Source organism: Prionailurus bengalensis, chromosome B3 (assembly GCF_016509475.1).
Source record: "Prionailurus bengalensis isolate Pbe53 chromosome B3, Fcat_Pben_1.1_paternal_pri, whole genome shotgun sequence".
Lineage (NCBI taxonomy): Eukaryota > Metazoa > Chordata > Mammalia > Carnivora > Felidae > Prionailurus > Prionailurus bengalensis.
The window spans coordinates 83,743,032-83,764,855 of record NC_057355.1 but is presented as its reverse complement, the minus strand read 5'-3'; the positions used below and the strand labels follow the sequence as shown (position 1 = coordinate 83,764,855).

The following is a 21,824-nucleotide window of genomic DNA, read 5'->3' as shown; positions in this document are numbered from 1 at the left end:
ACTTAATAGTTACGAGACTCTGAATGAGTCCCCTAACTTCTCTAAATCTCAGCTTCTTAAACTGTAAGACAGAGATAACAATAGCACCTACTGTTATTGGGTCATGAGGTTGCAACAGAGAATGGCAGTCAAGAATTGACCTTCGTGCCTGGCATATGCAAATGAGTTGATGCTTTCTTTGCAGTTGTTCTCAGGTTTCCAGTTGCTCACATCAGGCAGAGTTCAAAGCACCCAGCTGGGGGGTGTGCCATGTCTCCAGATAACTGATGACTGCTTAGTAATGTCACTTTGGGTTCTCGTTACTATTCCAGCTTCCGAAGAAGTTTCCCCAATTCCATCTATATCAGGCAACGGTGTTGCCATAAACCTTCACACATAAATCTGATAGTGAAAGTTCATTTGGGGAGGCTCTTGATTTGTTCTCTGAGTTGTTGACTATTGAGGCCTTTTGACTTTTTCTCTGAGCTGTGACCATGTTTGATATTGAAGAACAATTCAGATGATGCTTCTGAGGTAAGTGGTTTCACAGAAGACACCACCTTGCAACAAATGGTGTATGGAATTTCCACGTATTATCTGTGCAGCCAGGATTGGTTTTCTTTTTGACTGTGAAGTACTCTGCCTTACCAGTGGGATTCTTTCTGTGTCTGGATACACGGAGTTACCTGGAATCCTCACTTGTCAACTGTTGGCTAAAGGTTTAAAGGACCTTATTCCATCCCCCTACAATATTAAAACTTCTAGCTTTTCTTACATATTATTTCTTGTGCTTTCCCATCCTTGTGCTGGAATGTGCAGGGAGCAGTGCAGGTCCAAAGAGATGGTCTTGAGGAGAGAGATAGGGAACTTTCTTTAGTGATGACCAGCCAGCTCATCAGTTAGGAGTTGAATTCAGAAGCACAAGAGGCTCTCCCTACCCAATAACATGGTTTAAACAAGATAGATGATTCAGTTTCATCTAAAGGATGTTCAGATAGTCCATGGCTGGCATGGTATGGTTCTCAAAGAACTAAGTTCTCCTTTAACCTAGTCCATGCCTTCCCTCTTTAAGGTCATTTCATGATCCAGTATAGCTGCTGGACCTCCAGTTACTATGCTGAGTTACAGTCTAGAATAAAGAGGAAAGACTGAAACAGAAAGATGCCGTTGTAGAATATAAGGTTGCCTCGCAGTTGCCATCCTTGCTCGGATCTCACCAGCCAGAGTTTTGTCATGGTGCTGGATCTAGCTGCGAGGGAGGTTGAGAAATACAATATTGTATTCTGGGCAGCACTGTGCTGAAGTTTTGGGCTCTGCGGTCAAAGAGAAAAAGGAGAATGGATATTGAGTGGTTAAACGGCAGTGTTTGTTACGTTGGTATGTAGCTATAGTGGTTAACCAGGGATGATGATTCCATCTGACTCAACTCCAGACTCCTGCAGTTTGGGAACAAGCTCACTCTTTCTGTATGGAATAAAGCCTCCATTGTCTGTCCATTACTGTCTCTCTCTTGGAAAAAGGTAAAGACTACCACACAAGAACCACTGTGGATTGTCGGGCCATGCCAAACAAAGTCAACGGATCTCTCTGGGGAGAAATGGCAGTACAAGCGCAGGAAGTCAGTCCTTGATACTTCCTTGATCAGCATCCAGTCTGTCTGATCTCTGTGCACGCCGTGTCTTGTATGACTGCAGTGTTTGTTCCAGAGCCCAGGCTGTAGGGTAAATCCATGTGACGCGCACAGGAAGAAGGGGACAGGGTAGATTCCACAAGGGTAAGACTTTGCCTCAAGTCCGCTTGTTCAGTACCCATTTGATATGAATGATGAAGGAATTACACGTTTTCGAAGGAAGACCACACCGATCAGTGTCCAATATAAGGCTGTTCCCCGGAATGCAGCCTTTCTTTTGTCGTTTCCTTCAGGTCAGTTTCTGGAAAGGATAGCCATCACTTGCTGTCATTGTTTTTGCCAGAACTGTTTGGCACTTGAGTCTTTACCTAACTTTTGTGCAGCATTTGGTAATGTTGATGCTTCTGGCCTTCTTGAAACCATTTTCTTCCCTGATTGCTGTGACACGTGTCCCTTGGCCCTTCTGGCCTCTTCCTTTTCCAGTTTCTGTCAGGGGTTCTGTGGTAGAGCCCCTCCTTAAGGAACGTGGTGGAGGGCTCCTCAGAACAAAGGAAGGTGACGTGGCTCAATGAACTACCATACACCCTATGTATAACTCTGACACAGCTCTGTAACTTGGACTGTATCCAATCAGACTATATGTGTCACCATATATGGGAGACAAAGAAGTAGAACTTGCATTAAAGGCTATATCCCGCTGTGCTTGGGGCTCAGCCTTTTTGGGGTCTTAGCCTAGAGCCCATGCCAGCATGAAAAAAGCTGCTTCCTGGAAAGAAGAGCCTTGGTGTCCCGTCTCTCTGTGCGACAATCCTGCTACAGTTCATAATCCTCTCACTGTTCCTTTGACACCACCCAGCACTCCATTCTTGGCCCTTTGTTCATCTTCTATCTGTTTTCGTATGCAGTGGCCCCTGGACCCATGGCTGCCCCTACCGTCTAAGTGCTGATGTCTCTGATGTATTTTAGGACAGATTTCTCAGAGCGCCTGGGTGGCTCAGTCAGTTAAATATCCGACTTCGGCTCAGATCATGATCTTACGGTTTGTGAGTTCGAACCCCGCATCAGGCTTTCTGTTGTCAGCACAGAGTCTGCTTCAGATCTTCTGTCTCCCTCTCTCTCGGCCCTTCCCCTACTTGAGCTATCTCAGTCTCTCTAAAAAATAAACACTAAAAACCAACAACAAAAAAAAAACCCCAGACTTCTCTCTAGAGATCTAGAACTGTTTTCCAATTGCTCACTGAACATTTCTGCCAGGATTCCCCGTAAGCACTGAAAACTTACCACATCTAAAATGGAGTTCTTCAACTCCCCTTACTTGTTTGTTTTTCTCTTAAGCCTTTTCTTTCTCCCATATTCTCCGTCTTGGTAAATAGCAGCCATATCCCCAAGCCAGAAATCCGGGAGTCATGTCTCACTCCTTTCTTTCCATCATTTCTCTCCATATCTAACCAATCACCCAAACCTCTTCTTTCAGGCTCTCAGATCCACCCCCTCGCCTCTACCCTCACCCCTGCCCTCACCCAGGCCCTCATCCTTTATCACATGGGATATTGCTACAACCACTTCCTAACTGCTTCTATTTAATCCTGGCTGTCCTTGAAGCTGCCATCAGAGTGACCTTTCCAGTACAAAAACTCTATTATGTTACTTCTCTGAATAAAACCCTTTAAACTTCCTGTTGCCTATAGGATGCCATTCAAACTCCTCACCGTAACATTCAGGGTAGCTCCCTAGTTGGGCTGCTGCTTGTCTACATGGCTTTTTTGTAGGACCCCCCACCAAAAAATAGTTGCCCCTCCCCCATTTCCCCAGGCATGTGCAGCCTAGCAGATGCAGGAGGGCTTGGAAAGTGGAACATGTCTTTATATGAAAACAAGGTATCCTTCCATTGGGAGGATACAGCCCTGCATAAGGGGATGGGGCTTAGCTTAGCAAAACTGGGGCTAAATCCATCTCATGAAATCGTCAGCTGACCTATTTCCATATCTACACACATTCCTAGATGTGGCCATACTCCAGTATGTTGAATTATTTGCAAGCTTTATCTTGATGCCATGATAGTGATGATGCTTTCCAGGAACCTCCCCCTCTTCCTCTAGCACCCATGATTAACTCCAACTTGTCTTTCAAGACTTGCTATAAGCATCATCTCCTTCTGGGAGGCTTCTCTGCCCTCATAGCCTGAATTCCTTGCCATGACTCAGTGTACCCTAACACCTGTCTCTGTGTCTGCCACATGACTTTGTCATAATGCTGTAATGATTAACTTTTACATTTGTTTCCCTCTGTACTTGGTGAACAACTTAAGGCCAGAGGGTAATCTTTTATGCATCTTTATATTCCTGGCTTGGTTTGGATAGATTCTCACTAAATTAATGGTAGGGCAACTCCCAAAAATGAGGCAGAATGTGAGCTTCTAGGTTTAGACAGAACTACAGGGCTTATATTTATTGTAAACAATTAAGAAAATAATAGTACTATTTAGCAATGCAAAACCATTGCAGAACACTCCAGAAAGGAATTGTCATTTATTTATGAGCAAAGGCATACATTCGAAGAGGCTAAATGCTGACAGAAGCAAGGAAAGCCTTGGTCTTTTGAGAGGCATTTTAAGGGCTGTAAGGCAGAATTAGAGCCGGCCAGACAGAGGAGACAGCTATGATGTGAATAGGGCAGATGAGCTAAGAACAAACTTGAATTAAGCCTAAGGAGCAGAAACGGGAGCTTCTGTTTAAAACCCACTTTTGCAATTGACTGCATGTTTGACCTCTGGGCATCATTAACCTCTGTGTCTTAGTTTCCACATCTGTAAAGTGGAGATAATAATGCTTCCTTACTTCAAAGAATTATAGATTAATCAATGTCGGGAAAATGTCTCTAACTTGGGCACTCTATGTAAATATCCAGAGTAGCATGTAGGGAAGGAAGGTGTAAATACTAAAGAAATAAATCTGAGCTTCCTTCTTGTTTGTTCCAAATGTTCAAAAATGAAAAATGATTGCTAATGTCCTCATCCTGGAAAATGCTACTGAGGAAAGAGCAGTTAGATTGGTATTTTGGAAAAAAAGTCCTTTGGATGGCTATGTCTTGTATTCTTCCATGTGATTTCAGAATAGAGGTGTCTGCTGAGGTTTGTGACTTCTAGGTGCCTGGGACTGAGACCTCCTGGGTGAATCATTATGAACCAAAAAACGTGCTTACGCTGGGAACGCTTGGCCAGCAAATATGGTTATTGCTTGCCCGGGAGTGGGTGATGATCTTAGAGCCTATGTGAGCTTCCTATTTCTTCCTCTTCTCTCCCCATTGCCCAGCTTCCCTCTACCAGAGGGGTGGCCCTCCATGTGATCTGAAAATTAAAATGTCAAGAATCTACAGTCGGCCCCTCCCCAGCTTTCTAAAAAGGGTAGACTTCCCAAAAGGGCCTTAGGCTTATTGGCTGGCTTGAGGGCCTCAGCAGGCTGAGTGGGGTGATGGGTGGAAAGGAGGAGGTAGATAGCCAAGAGAGGTCAAATTGCCCCACGGGAAAAAAATGGATCCAACACCAAGGTGTTCTTATGGTGCAGGAGGGTGAGAGGCAGGCACAGGGCCCAGAGCAAGGAGGGGGCTGGGCTGGCAAAGGGGAGCACCAAGCGCCAGAGTTGGGGCCTTCATGTGGGGGAGGAAGGGAGAGAGGTTTGGCCTGCTTTTTCCTACTGTGAGAGAAAGGTTTTGAAGGGGATGTTTAGAACAGGGCCATGGACTAGGAGTTAGATATGTCTCTTTTCCATTCTACTTCCTCTCTTTTTAATGAGTTAATGTATTAAGATTGGTCTTGAGGCAGAGTGACTTAACAGTAGTCCAGGTATGTTCAAGAAACGGGAAGATTTTTTTTTAATGTTTTTATTTATTTTTGAGAGAGACAGAGCATGAGCGGAGGAGGGGCAGAGAGAGAGGGAGACACAGAATTGTAAGCAGGCTCCAGGCTCTGAGATGTTTGCACAGAGCCCATCGCAGGGCTCGAACCCACTAACCTGTGAAATCATGACCCGAGCCGAAGTCAGATGCTTCATTGACTGAGGTACCCAGGCGCCCCAAGAAACTGGAAGATTTAAAAAAAATTTTTTTTTCAACGTTTATTTATTTTTGGGACAGAGAGAGACAGAGCATGAACGGGGGAGGGGCAGAGAGAGAGGGAGACACAGGATCGGAAACAGGCTCCAGGCTCTGAGCCATCAGCCCAGAGCCCGACGCGGGGCTCGAACTCCTGGACCGCGAGATCGTGACCTGGCTGAAGTCGGACGCTTAACCGACTGCGCCACCCAGGCGCCCCGAAACTGGAAGATTTTAAAATGAGAGCAGTAGAAGGGCAGCTGATGTTGTAGATGAAATGGCATAGGGTCCTTGAAGCGTTGAGCTGCTTTGCTGGTTGCCTTGGGTGGTGGGGTTTGGGGCAGATCAGACTGGGTCCAGTTCATCTATACCAACAGTGTTGCCTGTCCCTGTTCCTGATGCTCACTGCTGGGCACTAGCTCTACCTTTCCTTAGACACATTTAGACGCCAAGGACAGGAGAATTTGATCTAAGGTCAAGCCATATATACTCAAGGATTGTTCTCAAGAGTGAGCGGTTCCTGGGGGACTGGAAAGTCTCAGATGCTTGGACTGGTATCTCCCTATTGGTCTTTTTAAATTACATTGGTTTGTCTGCATAGCTTGCCGGGTAGAAACAGAGACCAATGAGAAAGTTCTCTTGCACAAGGAGTTAAGGGCAAGCACCACTGTATTACGGACTCACACACGACCCTCTATTATGTACGACCTTTTATCTTAAGGGGGCACTTTCTCTGTTGCTTTGCTAATCATTTATTTTTCTTTTGAATTGTGAGAAGAATTTATTTTTCTTTTGAGTCACTCTGACCTTAAGTGATGTTAACAACAAAGCAAAGTAGTTGGAAGTGCTTTTTGTACTGTTGTTGTGTTTGGAAATGTTAACCTTGTGTTACGGTCACAGCTAAGTGGTTTAGATCAGACCTAAACATCCTGGACAGCTGTATCCCTGATTTGTATACAGACTTGCATAAGGCATGGCCGCCCTTTCCAAGTTCTGTGCCCACCTCACTCGCCTCTTCCACCTGAAGAAGGAAGCTGTACAACAGGCCCAACCTGTCTGTACCTGTGTGAGCATTATTTAAAAGAGAGAGGCATGTTACTGTTTTGCTGCTGTTGGCTTGCCTTTCAGAGATGGACTACTTTTTCTTGATGGGTATTGCCTGAAATGGAAGAATAGAATAACCCTTCTGTCTGTTTTTATCTCCTGAATAGGAACTCTTCAGAGACACTTCTTTGGGGGAGTCTGGAATAATTAATTCTCTCCCCCCCTCTCCATCTTTCTCAATGCATTTAATTTAAACTTTCTTAATGAAAACTCATCTCTCATAAACGCCGGGTTGGCCCATTTTGTGTGTGCCTGCTCTGTCCTGCTTTGAGTGATGTGTAAATAAGAGGCAATCTGGTGATGAGTTTTGCTTGTGTGGTGTGGACGGGTGGAGAGGGAGGAGGGTTTGATGAATAGAGGCACCCAGAAAATGTACTTGATAATAACATGGCCATGATTGATGTTGTAATTCCTGAAAAATTATCATTGTGATATAATTATTTGTTTATGAACTGTGCCCTGAGACTCCCAAGTTTGTGATTATTCATGGCACAGATAAAACTCTAAAGTCAATAATTCATCAAGGGTATAATGGTTTTGTTTGGGGGAGGTGTGGGGGGGTCACATGGATATTACATCCTGTTTCTGACACTTCTGCTATAAATCTGAGAACTCCTTTAGTATGAGGAAGAGCCACCTCCTTACCCTCTGCTATTTTTTTTTTTAAGTAGCTTTAATAGTTTGGATATATTTTAAAAACTGAAACTAATTTTACTCTTCTAGAAAAATTCTTTCAGCATAGGAACGTTATCTGAGTCATTTTTCTTGGTGTATTCCATGACTGCCAAAAAGGGAGAGTTGAATACAAGAATGAAAACAACTGTGTTTTGTCCCCAGAACAGTACAGGACAATCTTAACTAATCCCTTTGATTTTGATCCATAAAAGGGGACAAAAGGAGACAAAAGGAGGTCCATTCATTTTCAGAAAGTTGATGAGTTTGGCCTCATGATTCCTTCTTGAATTTTGAGGGGGTGATTTGACTCATACATATCAGAAGTCTTAGCATCTCTAACCCCATTCTGCCCCCATAGGAGGGCTGATGTGGTACTTGCTCCAATTTTTTCCATTTCCTTCTCATGGTGGTTATTTTCCTTCCTCAGCCCGCTGGGAATCTTTGTCATGGATGTATTATGTGCCATAAAGATTTCCTAGGTACTGGGGCCAGGACTCACCTCTCCAGCAGGGCTGGGTGAAGCCGTCTCAGAGGGCATGTAAAGTACAATGAGAATGAGAAGTGTTTTCACAGGGACAGGCTTTTGCTCCCTTTCCATGCCTAATGAATTAGTGAACTTCTCTCCTTCAATTGCTTTTCACCTAAGCACATGGCAGCATTATATGGTTATACACATAAGGGAGGTGGGAGACCTACCTTAACGAAAACTTGTGAAAAGACCAAGGTGTTCTTGTTGACTAGAGGTTCAAGACGAGAAAACAATTTGATCTGGCTGCTAAGTAGGGACTGTACTCTCAGGCTGTTTTAATTAAGAGCTTAGAGTCCGGGGATACCTGGTTGGCTCAGTCGGTAAAACATGCTATTCTTGATCTCGGGTTGTGGGTTCAAGACCCACGTTGGGAGTAGAGGTTACATAAAAAAATAAAAAGATAAAAAAAATACATACCCTAAAATTCAAAATAAAAAAAAGAGCCCAGAGTCCTGAGCAAGAGATGTAATGGGACTTTTATTCCATGTTGGAACCAAATCACACCTGGAGCTCTGTGATTGGTCCAAGGTGCCATATTTTTAAAAGGACCCATTATAGGTTGAATTATGTCCTCCAAAAAGTTAAAGTTGTAGCCCTCAGTACCTCACCATGTGATAGTAAATTCATTTTCTTCTCATAATACAGTACTGTAAATGTAATTACTTAGGATACAGTCATACTGGAGAAGGGTGGGCCCTTAATCCAGTATGACTGGTGTCCTTATTGGAAGAGGAGAGCATGGAAGAGGACAGTGGGGAGAATGCCACTTGAAGACAGAGAGACACAGGGGGCAGACAGCCATATGATGATGGAGGCAGAAATTGGAATGATGTAACTATAAGTCAAAGAGTGCCAAGGATTGCTGGTAACCATGAGAAGCTAGGAGAAAAGCATGGAATAGACTATCCCTCACAGGCTTCCAAAAAGAACCGACCATCCTGGCACCCTGAATTCAGGCTTATATCCTGCAGAGCTGTGAGAGAACAAATTTCTGTTTCAAGCCACAGTTTGTGGTAAAAAACAACAACCCAGGAAAGCGATAGGAAAGCAATGCCAGGGCCTTGACAAATTCTGGTACACCCAGATGACAGTCACCAGGCTAGTGAACGCATCTGCCACAGTGGCACTGGAGGAAAAACTGGAAGAACAGGTGACAGCCTAGAGAGTTATCAGACCCTGACAGCCATATTCGCCTCTTTGAAGGTCACTCAGAAAAAGACTCCATCTAACTCCAGAGGTAAGATTTCAGCTCAACACCCTCTAAAAGTTACAACTATCCAATAGTGGGCTAGAAAGACCTTCACCACTAGAATAAAAAGATGTGATTTCTACACTAGAGCTGCTAAGATCCTCTGGATGATGCCTGAGCTTACAGCTCAATGTTCATCAGTGTGGATATGTTATTAAATGGTACCTTCTTGAGGAACTGAGATCCATTTACTTAGCTGTTTATGGTAGATGACGTCAAAGTTTACTAAGTTACCGACTGATTGGGCTCTTTCTTCTTCTTCCTTTATTTGTTTTACCTAATTTATTGCTGTATATAGAGTACATTGTGTTACACACACACACACACACACACACACACACACACACACACACACACCCATCCTCCAGCCAACATTTATCAATGACCGACCCTGTGCCAGCTGTATGGACTATCCAGGAAGGCCGGAATAAATGAACTTTTTGCTTTATCCATTTTGCCATTCCTTTTTAGGAAATGCATAGAAACTCAAGCTATCCTGCCATACCACATTTCTAGTGGAATCTGCCTCTTGACAAGTTATGTTTCATTTCCTTCCTCCCTCTCTCCCTCTCTCCCTCCCTCCCTCCCTCCCTCCCTCCCTCCCTCCCTCCCTTCTTTCCTTCTTTCCTTCCTTCCTTCCTTCCTTCCTTCCCTCCCTCCCTCCCTCCCTCCTTCCCATCCATCGGTATTCTGAAGACCTTTACTGAACAAAGGCTGTTTGTGAATCACTGAGCTAGGCACTAAGGGGGGACATGAAGATGAACGAGGCATGGTTTGTGCTTCCTGGGAGGTGGGGGTGGTTTACCAGGTTAGCCCCTCTTCTTCATAATGATTTACTAGGAGATACATGAAAGCAGGAGCATCTAAGGGTGATCACTTACCTTAGCATACCAGAGTTGTTTCTTAAGCCTGCTAGTTGTTGTCATTCTTTGGGAATTAAGCCCAAGAACGAGGTTGGTGTTGTGTTGCTATATGATATGAACTATTGGCAAAGGTATTTTTCTTGCTCTCCTAAGTTCTCTATTCTTCCTACTTTTTGAACCTGGATAATAAGCCTTTTAGCCTGAACAGACTATCTTCTGGGCTTGACAATATACATTATCTCTTACCTTCAATGCAATGCTGAGACCAGGTTGACTTCAAATTGTTGGAAGCATTTTCAATGTAAACAGGCTTTGTCTAGGAATAGGCAAAGATGGGGGAGAATTACAGTCCACAAGGGATTTTAGCCCTTCTTTATGCTCAACTGATGCAAATCTTCCCTCTTGTCCCACCTGCTGCCTTTATTTGAAGTTCTTTTTTCTGTTTCTTGTTCCTTATTGCAAAATAAACAATATCAGTATTGGCTGGGAAGGAGAAGAGGAAAGGTCCGGAGGGCTGGCTACAGATCCCTGTTCTGTCCATGACCTGCAACCTGCGGCCTTGACACACTGACTTGCTGCCGGCCTGGTTGGGGAGAGGTGCTGTGCCTCTGGGGCTCGGGGCCCTGGCTTGGCTGCTGGCCTGGTGCTGGGGACATGGCGGGGCTCCTGGCTGTCAGTGGGTCTGAGTCCAGAGCTTGCTTGTTCTCTTTTTGGCCAAGAGGTGTTTTTTTATTTCATTAGTGACATAATTTAGCATTGATGGGTACAAATAAAGGATGGGGAACTTGCTGGTACTAAGGGAGGCTTGAGCCTGGGGGAGAATCCTGGACTTCTACCACTTCTGCAGAAGCTTGAGATGCAGTGAGGATTTCACTTCATCCGTCCCTGTCTGGCTGCTGCTTTTCAACTCTCCTTGCCACTACCTGCAGACCACGGGGCTGAAGCAGTGTCCAGCAATACAGAGTTAGGGCCAACCAACACGACCATCAGCTGACAGAGGGTCAGCCCTAGTACCACACTCATCCATTTGCCCTCTGCCTCGGCAGACCCTCCCCTACACAAAGTTCTGGAGGCCACCCGTAGGAGCCGGCCTCATCAGCACCTACCAGACCAAATACCTCCAGTAAGGTGACTTCAGCTCACGCTCTGTTCAGGATTGAGTTTCTGGCTTCCTCAGTGTTTTGGCTTCTCAGTCTTGCTGACTCTCCAGAGCAAAAGTGAAAGATAAACTTTGGAAAAGTGTTGGGAGAACCCAATTCAGTGTTCTCAATTACCCTCTCCCTATTTCCAGGTGTTACGTATTTCAAGGACCTATAAAAGGCCAAGTAGAGAAATCTAGGGCCCCACCACCATAACCACATTCCCACATCTGCCAGTCTGAAGCAAGCCTCCATTAATAAAAAGGATCCTCAAATTGGCAAATGCCACTGAAGACTTAAACTAGGGAGTGACATTTACTGTAGTTGGTGGCTTTGGGACAAAAGCGCCTTTTGCTTCAGCTCAAGCCAATCATCTCTCATCATTTTCTGTAGAGCACGGATTTAACATGCAACCCATCTGTATCCTTATTTGAGAGAGAGCAAGTTGAAGTTTTCTTTGTTTTTTTTTGTTAGCCAGCTGACCTGCCTTAAAACGTGACAGGCTGCATGCTGCTCGCTGACCTAACCAATAGGACAGCACGATCGTGACTTAACTCGGCTTGTCTGGAGAAAGAAAATACAGATTTAGTATAAAGAGAAGATATAAACAATGGAACAGTTGGTTATACATTATAGATCGTAATAAATGAAAATATCGAGTGCATTTTCAATGATTAATGTATGGAAACTGTCATCACTTACTGTGCATTAATCAAGAAAAAATGCACACTTGCCATAGTGGTTAATGTGCAGGCCCGTTGTTCAGCTTTGATAATGTGCATAATAATGCTCGGTATGACAATGAGTTGGGGTAGCTGAAAATTTAGGATGGTTGCAAGTTTGGTGTAGTATTTGGATTAGCATCTTAATCTGTGCCTTGTCAACCTCATCGTTACACAAGCCATGCATTTTTTTTTCCAAAACTAGCAAAAATATGGATGTATCTTTTTTTTTAATCATTTTTTTTTTTAAAAATCAAGAGTAATGATCAAGGTACCTGCTTACACAAATACTACCAGCATTCATTAGTTAGGATGGTTACATGTAAAAGAAATGATGCCAGATAGTAACAAATCCAAGAGAAGTTTATTATGAAAATGGCACCTGCGGATGAAAAAATTAAGTTACATAAAGACAACCATGTATGTGACATGTATGAGAATCTACAAAAGTATAAAAAGAACCCTGTTGTAAATGAAGTATGTACATTTCTGATTTGCAGCATTATCAATGGTCAATGAAAAAAAATGTTTCAAAATAAGCCAGGCACTCAGGAAGTTAGGTCCGGTTAGCTTCACACAAAACAAATGTACCATAGCTGTCGCTTTGTAATGTTTTAATTTTTCTTTTCATATATATTGTAGAGTTGGTAACACTGCTAAGATTTTTACGAACAGAATATCCCTTTCCCCATTATTCAGCTACTTGGCACCAGTCTCCTCATAAAAGTTTTCATATATTTGTACAAGAAATAGTTAAAAACACAGACACAGTCTTCACAGGTAATGAAGTGTTTTTTTTTCATTTTGTAATTTTAAACACTATGGATTTAGACAGCAGCTGTGATTATCTGTTAGTTTAAATCACCAGAAATCATTTTGACACAACACAGAAACATTTATAAAAGGAAAAAAAAAAAAAAACAAAACAGCTGTCTAGCTGTTCTTTGTAGCTGATAGGTGCATTCCTTTGATTGTTCGATAGCTAGAGTAGAGCTTCCAAAATTAATCTTTAAATATCATGACTGGCTTTCTTCACCTTCTAAACCTACTTAAATCCTTCAAGTAACGTCCCCATTAAAATTTGTGGCATTTCACTTCTTTTAGTTATTATTCCACAGTGATGTGGGCCCAACTCATGGAATCACAAAGGTCCTAGAGGAAACCACTCAACACAGTGATATTCAAAGGACAGCCGAATTACTCTATTAGCATTGCACACATAAACAAATATATATGACAAGTCTATATTCCGTTATCCCCTCCCCTGTTGTTTTAAAAAAATGTTGGTTGACCTTTGAAATAATTTTCTGTCTCACTGGTAATTGCTTTATGTATTGCTCCATCAGCCAACCTGGAAGGAAACCAAAGAAAAGCACCCATTGCTTATATAGGTAGAGCACAAGGGACTCTGGGAATGTTAACAACTGAGGCTATATGGCATCAATTTATTTAATATATCTGAGCATTATTCTTCAGTGCTTTGTGTTGCACTCCAGAAGAAAAAAGTCATACCCAGAACTCCATTGTGGGAAAAAATGGCTCCATTAACCTTGAGCTAGTTAAGAGTCTTTTTATCTCTGAGAATGAAAAAGATTTTGGAGAAGGCGGGGAAAGGAGAGATGGGGGCGGGAACAGGGGGAGACAAGAGAGGGAGGAAAAGAAAGGAAAGGTTAGGAGAATATACACCAGCAAAGCAACAGCAGGAATTTCAAAAAGTGAAACGGAAGATTCACAGACAGTAGAAGCAGCATAGGGTGACATTACAGAGGAAGGCCACCACACAAAAATCACTAACCCCCAAGAATCACTGATTCACTAGGACTGCAGGAATGGGACTGTACCACTCCGGACTAGAGATAGAGCACAGAGAAGACAAAGGACAAAACAACTACGTTAGCTTAGTATATACTGCATATAGAAACACACATTGAAATTGCAATGGGACTGACAGCCAAGGACACGTACACATTGCACACGTTACAGTTCTCACATCTGTTATTAGATGCCTTAACAAACAGCTGCCAAAAATGGAGTGGAAGAAGAATTTATACTCGACAGTCATTTGGAGTGTTTGACACTACACTGATTTCTGGCAACAAAGACAAAATAGGATATTTTTTTCTTTTTCTTTTCTTTTTTTCCTTTTTTTCTTTTTTTTCTTTTTTTTTTCTTTTTAGTACTTAATGTGCGGTTTTCAGTTGCAGTTATGTTTGAAGCTTATTAACCCATTCTTTAGTTTTAAACCTTACCGGTTTCAACCTAGAAACAAGAGAACCAAAGGGGAAAAAATTTTCATCAAATCAAATCAGTCCCCTAAAATGCAACCTTTTTTTTTTTTTTTTTTTAGCAAGAAGTGATAAAAAAAAAAATCAAAGACATGTTAAATATCCTTTCCTTCTTTTACTCTGAAGTGTTACTGAAGTTGCAAAAATTAGACTCAGTTAGACTGAGAAAAGGGAAAAAAACAAAACAAAGCAAAACAAAAACCCAGATCAACAAAAGGCAGTATGTACCCAAACTGCTCCTCAAATCAGTTTGATTGAGTTTTCCAAAAGCCCCTTTAAAAAGGGCTTTACTGACCCATTAAATTTAATGTGAGGCTATGTTTGTTAGTTGGGAGGTAAAAAATTTTAAGTCCTGCAGCAAACGTTAATGAGGGCTTTGTCTTAACTAACCAAGGAGACTGCAGCAGCGGGACTCCAGACCAGGACAGAACACGTTATTATTATTATTATTTTTTTTTTTCCCCAAAACCCAGCCCAGGAGCTGCATTTTGTATGAAGACATTACAGATTAATAAATGATAGCACCATGGTTTTAGAAATTAAGTTAATGTTTCAGTAATTAACATTTAGTCCAACTTTTTTTTTTAAAACATTCTAGTCACAGGCCAGAAATTAAGTTTAAGAACCCAAATTATTTTTATGTGCAAGTAAGAAAATCTTAAAATCTTAACCATAAAAAGAGAATTAAATTCTGCATAAAATTCTAAAATACTATCCCCCCTATCTTTAAAGGAATTAGGAACCAAAACAAAAAACCACCCCATTTCATTTGACTTAGTCAAACAGGGCACATTGTTTATGCTTGTCTCTTTCAATCTTGATCATATCAAGATCTTTAGGAAGAAAAACCCAATGGTTGTCACTTGAGAAATCTCTTGACCACAAGACTGAGTATTCTATGGCAGAGGCATATACAACATTAAAGACATCTTAATAAAGATGCAAAAGGAAAGCAAAACAACCCAACACACATCTTAGAAGGAGACAAAATGGCAGGCAACTGGTCATCTGACTCTCGGAAGGCGAAAAATAAACATATCTTTACAGGAAAGAATAAGTCAAGTTAAAGAAAGAGGGGGTGGAATGGGGGCCGTCGTGGTGAGAGAGGACGCTGACCTGCTCGAATTCAAAGTGCTAGAATTAAAAGGTCTAAACGAAAACGCCGATCGACGATGCCTCCGGGCGGAGCCCTGGCCCGCGCTGGGCGGCGCCTCAGTCCTCCTTGCGCTCCAGAGTCTGTGCCGCGTGGATGCCGTTGCTGTAGACGGGGAAGGGCAGCGTGGAGAAGAGTCCCTCGGCCGTGGTGAACACGTTGCCGGCGGGCATCTGCGTCAGGCTGGCGGCGCTCACGGCGCCGCCGAACGGTCCCGACATGTTGAGCCGGTGCACGTGGTGGTAGAGCATCTCCATGGGCGTCTTGGGGTCGAGGCCGAAGCCGGGGCTGTTAACGTCCACGAAGTTAACAGCGTGCGCGTTGGGCAGCAGGTTGCCCTGCATGGCCAGGGTCACCTCTGCGGGCGCGTAGCGGATGGTGCCGGTGGTGTAGACCCTCTGCGCGGCCGTGCTCGTGGCGGCCAGGGTCCCCGTCACCCTGTGCACCAGCGGGAGCACGACGTTGCCCGCCTGCAACCTCTGCAGCGCCTCCAGGTCCCCAGTGTACAGCAAGGAGTTGGACGCGCTGGGGCCGCTCCCGCTGCCGCCGCCGCCGCCCCCGCCGCCCCCTGGGTGCTTGTCCCGTGGGGACGCCGAGAGGGGGGGCGACAGCGGGTCGGAGGCGACGGGGGCCAAGGCCGCAGTGGCCGAGGCGCCGAACTGAGTCTTGCGGGCGGCGGCGGCGGCGGCGCCGTCGGCGCCAGGCGGGGTGAGGACCGAGTCGGGGATGGCCACGTGCAGGCCCCCGCCGCCCCCGCCGCCCTGCGGGGACGGGAAGTGCTCCGAGCTGGGGGGCTTGGTCATGCTGTAGGGGGACTCGTTCCTGGAGATCTCCCGGTTGGGCGGGTAGTTCCAGATGCTGCTGTCGTTGTCGAAGTTGATGGGTTCCGAGATCTCCGTCTTGATCTTGAGCACCGAGGCACTGTTGGGGGAGGACAGCAGCCGCGGGGGCTCCACCAGGCCGGCGTCCAGGCCGCCGGGGCTCGACGCGCTGGACAGGCGCCGGCGGCTGGCGCTGCCGCCCTTCTGCCGTTTCCGCCTCTTCTTGCGCTTCTGGTGCTTGCTGGAGGCCTGCGCGCCCGCCTCGCCCGCGCTGTCCGAGTCCTTGGCGCTGTCCGACGTGAGCGACTCGCAGTTCTGCAGCCGCAGGTCCGACTCGCTCTCCACGTAGCGCTCCACCTTGATCTGCATGGGGCCCAGTGCGCCGAAGCCGTCCTCGCCCGCCTTGGGGTTCTCAAAGTCCGAGTGCTCGAAGCTGTCGTCGCTGTCGCGGCTGTCCGGGTTGCTGGAGCTGTGGCCGTCGTCGTTGCAGTTCATGTCGTTGTCGCAGGCGTTGCCCGACTTCTTCCGGTCGGGTTCCGGGTCTTCGCTGTTCTCGGACTGATTACCCTTCTCGTCGGACTTGGAGTTCTCGTTGTCCTCTGCGTGGGGCCAGTGGCCGGAGTTGGCGGCGGCGGGGGAGGAGAGACAAAAGACACCACATTAGCAGGGCAGCGTCCGCGTCGCACGTGCTGGAGGTGGGGGGCAGGGCTGGGGAGGTGTGTTGGCCCACCTGAGCTGTTCCACCACCTTTGCTACCTAAAAGCCTGGGCTTTCTCTCTCTGGAGGGCCTCGATTAGCTGGGCCTTTACTCAGAGTGTGGTTCATAGACCAGCGGCACTGCATCACCTGGATGCTTCTTTCAAATGCAGAATCCCAGCTTTCCACCCAGGCCTGCTGAATCAGATTCTGTATTTGAACGAGATCCCCCGGTGATTGTTTAGCACATTAACATTTGAGAAGTCCTGCAAAAATATTCAGGGAGTCAGGGTAAATAACCTGGAATAAGATGTCAGTGACACAGAAACATGATGGTATGCAAGGTGACTTTCTACAGACGTCAGCCCCTTCTGTTGGTGAATATTTGTTCATTATTGAAGACCACACTCCCTATTCCTAAAGTTGTTTTTCTCTATAGCACTTAGCCATACAGGCAATCAGATGGTGCTTATTTTCATTTACTTTGATCTCTTCCTCCAACAAGAATACAGGCTCCACGGGGCAGGGAATTTTTGTGTTTTGTGTTTTGTTTTTTTTTTTTTTTTCCCCTGCTAAATACTATGTAAATAAAAAGCAGAGCCTGTCTATTCCAGAACTTCTGCCCTAGGAAAGAACTTTCAAATGAATGCAGTTTAGGATAGGGAAACAGTCAAGATCCTCTGTGCTTTTCACCTCCTTCCACTTCCCTGAAGCTTTGTCTGGAGTAGAGGGATATGGGCTCACAGGCCTGGAGAGCAGGTGCCCTAAAGATGGGGGGGTCGGGGGTGGTGGGGAACCCTAGCCATCTGGCACATTATAGGGAGAATAGATTTTCCCAGTAACACAACTCAGAAGATTTAGGGACAATGCTGATTTTATAGCTGTGCTGTGATGCTTTCGGATGCAGCCTGCACTAGAACTTGGGCAGATCACGTAACTACTTCATTTCCGTGGAAGACGGGTTAGAAGAGGCTCAGGCTTCTTTGCAGCTGTAAAATTCTGTGAAGTTCTGTGCTCCTTGGCTCTAAGTGTGCCTGTGGAGCGGGGGTTGGGGGTTGGAGGAAAGGTACATTTTTGAATTAACTTTCTTGTGTTCCAAAGAGCTACTCAGGGTACTTTCCAAAGAGTCGTTTACCAATGTCATTAACTATCCTGCTTTGGAGGCTCAATCCCAGCTTGGGAAGCATGTGAATATTTCGGGCTCGAAGCTGCAGGAGGTCTTATAGGTAGCAGAGATCGTGCTGCCTCTGCTTCAGGTAAAGAGGCCAAAGCTTACTATGGGATTAGGGCACGACTCCTTCTGTGTGGCCAGTGGAGGGCTGACATTGAGTGATTGCTCAACCAGTCTCTCTCTGTATGTTTTTGCGCATACAGGCATATTGGGATGCGTGAATTGATGTGTATAAATATATACCTTCACATACATATGCTTATATATACAATATATATGCATGTATGTTTACCACATGCATATATGTATACATCCATGTGTGCACATATGTATGTGGTGGTATACTGATATACATACCTATGTGTACAGAGAGTCTATCAACTTGATGTGACATATGTGTCTCTATGAAATTTAACAGTTGCTCTGCTCTGATGGTGGCCGTCTGGCCATTGCCCACCCCTCATGTTTGGATAGGCAAGCAGTCACTGCAGAACATGGAGAAGTAGTAATACCTGTAATACCTGAGGTATCTTTAGAGTCTGATTCAGAGTCAGATGTCTCCGAAGATTCTGAAGTTTTCTCTGGCAGATGGGGGAGCTGTGCGATATCCATGGGTGTATCCTTGTACTCGGGGTTACTGCGGGGGAGGGAGGCATTCGTCAGGAGGGCAGACACCCATTCCGCATGGTTTGCTTTTGACCATCTTCTCCCCACTTCCTTGCCCCAAACTTTTGGAGTTTAGAGAGTTTAAAAGGCTGCACGTGAAATCATTTCTCTGCTCGTTATGGGACTTTGACAGGAGCTTGGATTTCATGTGCCGGGGTACAGCCGCACCCTGCTACAATGACTGAATACCCAAATGCTACAGGAAAGCCACTAAAAAGCTTTTAAATAATCAGGTAGCACTGGGGGCCAGGGAAGTGTGCCGCTTGACATCCCTCCCATCTAACACCCGGGCGGGGGGGGGGGGGGGAGGTGGGGGGTGCGCGGCGGGGAAGGGAGGCTGAGAAGTACTCTCAACTATTCCTTCCTATACCTCCTGGTGTGCCCGATCTTCTCTTGGGCTCCTAATGAGTCCGTTGCCTCAGTTCCCTTGTCTTGGTTCCTTGATGGAGCTTCTCAGCTGTTGAGATGGCTCTGAAGCAACTGATGGGGGAGGTGTGGGGGGGGGGGATGTGCGCAGAGCCCTCGGCGCCTAATGATCTGACAGATGCACAGGTGCACCTTGGGATGCATGGATTATGGCTACTGAACTGTCAACACACCCATTACAATCACATTTTCAACTGCTCATGTGGTGTTCACCTGTGGCTTGTTAAGCTGGAACTCTGATTGCAGCGGGGAGAGTCCTAGTGTGAAAGAGGCCCTAACAGAATGGCTCTACCCCCATTTGCACAAATGTGCTTAATTCTTGTTCTATTTTTAATTCAGAAACAAGCCTCTTCTGGAAAAGAGAGTGTGTTCGGCCAGTTTGAGTTCATTATCTTCTAGAAATGCCACTTCAAGGCCAGCCCAGTGTGGGAGCAATGAGGGCTGCTGTAATCTGAAGCCATAAGGAAACCCTCTGGCCTCAAACTGGAAAATGCTGCTTCTACCCTCCATGATGGCCCAGCCAACCAGAGACTTACAATACAGGATTAAGGATTCATTTGTCAACCTCTAGTGAGATTGCTGTATTGAAGAGTCACTGTTTCAGTAACCACTAACACTGCCAATCGCTGGGAGGGTTAATTCACTAAGATGGATCATCAGGCATTTACTCCTTAGTGTGAATTAGCTTCAGTAGCAGAGTTTTCTGTAGATAATAAGATGAGGCTAATGGTGGGAAGGTGGCCTTGGCACTCAGGCCGTCTCTGAACACTCTGGAGTCTGTAATTCTACCAACATGTGAGGGAGTAGGAACAAGACTGGCGGAGCAGTCATTTCAGAACAGGGAAGGACCGTGTTGTCCTTCCGGATGGACCCAGAAGTGAGGGATTCTGAGAAGGAAGAGGTGGCCTGAAAATACTCCTCAGGGAAGAACAAAGAACAGGAATGTGGGAAAGAAAAACAAACTTCAGTGAGCTGCTCTTTTGCTAATATGCAACGGTCGCTATTTTGCCAAGGCCAAGTGCTTTTCTTCTAGATCTTTAGTCTCTAGAAGTGATACCAATGAATGGCAGACATGGTGGGAGTTTTCTCTGCTAAAGCCCATCCGTACTGATCTCCTTTGGTCCAGATGCCTTGGGGCTTCCCAAGTCACTTGTCCCTCAACTTGCAGCCTTTCATTATTGAACTCTGGGTGAGTCTTGAGGTCAGCCGGGAGCTGTCTACCATGTCTGAGATTGAGGCTCTTGAGCCTGAAAACTGGTCTTGGGTACCCAAACTGCTTCCTTCCTCTCCCTATGGAACTAGACGGACTAGAATCACCAAACACTTAGGTGCTTGTATCATTTGATCCCAGGCCAGATCAGTGGTGTGGATCCACAACTGCACGGACTGACGCCTCCTTAACCCTTCTCATTCCCTCCATTTGGGGGCAGAGTAGTCATGAGATGGATGAGGCAGTAAGAAAGATCCAGATGGAAAGATATCTCCCTGAACCAGAGTGACAAGCATGTAGATTACTTTAGTAACCTATGTTACATCAGCATGGGGGACAGGTACCTTGTAGTCTGTGGTGCCCCTGTTACCACTGTCCGATTTTTAATAATAATGGGTCTCCTTGGCACAACACCATTTCTGACTAGCAAAAGAATGTTAATGCCACAATACCTTATTCTATTTTCTCTTTGGCATGTGAGGTTTTTGTTTTTTGTTTTGTTTTTTTTTGTTTTTTTTTGTTATAACCTTCTGCATTACACATAGCCACTGTTCTGTAAACCTCTTTGTAAAACCCATCTTGAGCATATCACAAACACAGGGGAAAGCGTGCATGAAAATCAGGCCTCAGAGAAAGCCACATGAAATACACATACTTGGGCCTTTAGAGAGAATTAATGTAGAGTAGAAGAGGTCAAAAAAGGAAAGAGAAAGTAGATAAATGAAGACTCTTTTAAGTGGCGCACATTAAGGCCCTCTCTAGAGCTATAATCATTAGTGTCTGATTGATATGCTATTGGTAGCAAGCACATTCATGCCTTCAAGTCATTGCCCTCGTACGTGAACACGCTCTGAAGGGTCAGTGTGCTGACGAGCCACGGTTGCCAGCATCTCGGCTCCATTTGGCTGTCTCAAAGAAAAATGGGATTCAGGTACTCCCTGTCGAGATTATCAGCCAAAGGGCACCAACTTCCATTCATAAGACCGATCAGAGGCTTTCCTACTCGGACCGCGTGTGGGTCCTGCTTGGTGGCTTTAAAGCCAAGAGAAGCTCCAAACTGGAAAGACAGTAGTGGGAGGGAGCCAGGCCTAGCGTTCTAATAACCTCAGGCCAGGATTGGTGGAGAACCTCCCAGAAATCTTGCTGCCCAAAGCAGACCCCCCGGGGCCGTTGCCCTCCGTTTTCTTTTTGCTAGTTTGACTCCAAAGGCAAAAGTAGATGAGGAAGGAGGGAGAAATGGGGTTGTAGACTAGAATTTAGGAAGCTGTTGAGCCTGGCTTCATTCATGGATGTAAACGCGAGGGCACATTAAAATAGCAGTGAAGGGTGGGATCACACAGCATTAGGCAAAAGGAGAGCGCCTTTGTTTATATACTGACAGTGCCTTGATTCTGGCAAAGCAGCTCACTTCGCTTAC

At 45.3% G+C, this 21,824-nt stretch overlaps 1 protein-coding gene across 4 annotated transcripts in view; it reads right to left on the bottom strand.

The window, feature by feature from the left end:
• Positions 1-12,324: 12,324 nt before the first annotated feature.
• NPAS3 (neuronal PAS domain protein 3) overlaps positions 12,325-21,824 on the bottom strand; it is an 856,869-nt gene continuing 847,369 nt past the window's right edge. For 3 of the 4 annotated variants that reach the window (XM_043555965.1, XM_043555962.1, XM_043555963.1), the window contains 2 exons: positions 18,618-18,742; positions 12,325-16,837 (listed from right to left, as the gene is read on the bottom strand). In XM_043555965.1, coding sequence (XP_043411900.1) covers positions 15,477-16,837; positions 18,618-18,742 — 1,486 coding nt within the window. In that variant the 3' untranslated portion in view covers positions 12,325-15,476. The remainder of the gene's footprint in view (positions 16,838-18,617; positions 18,743-21,824) is intronic. The other variant, XM_043555964.1, reaches the window with a different exon arrangement.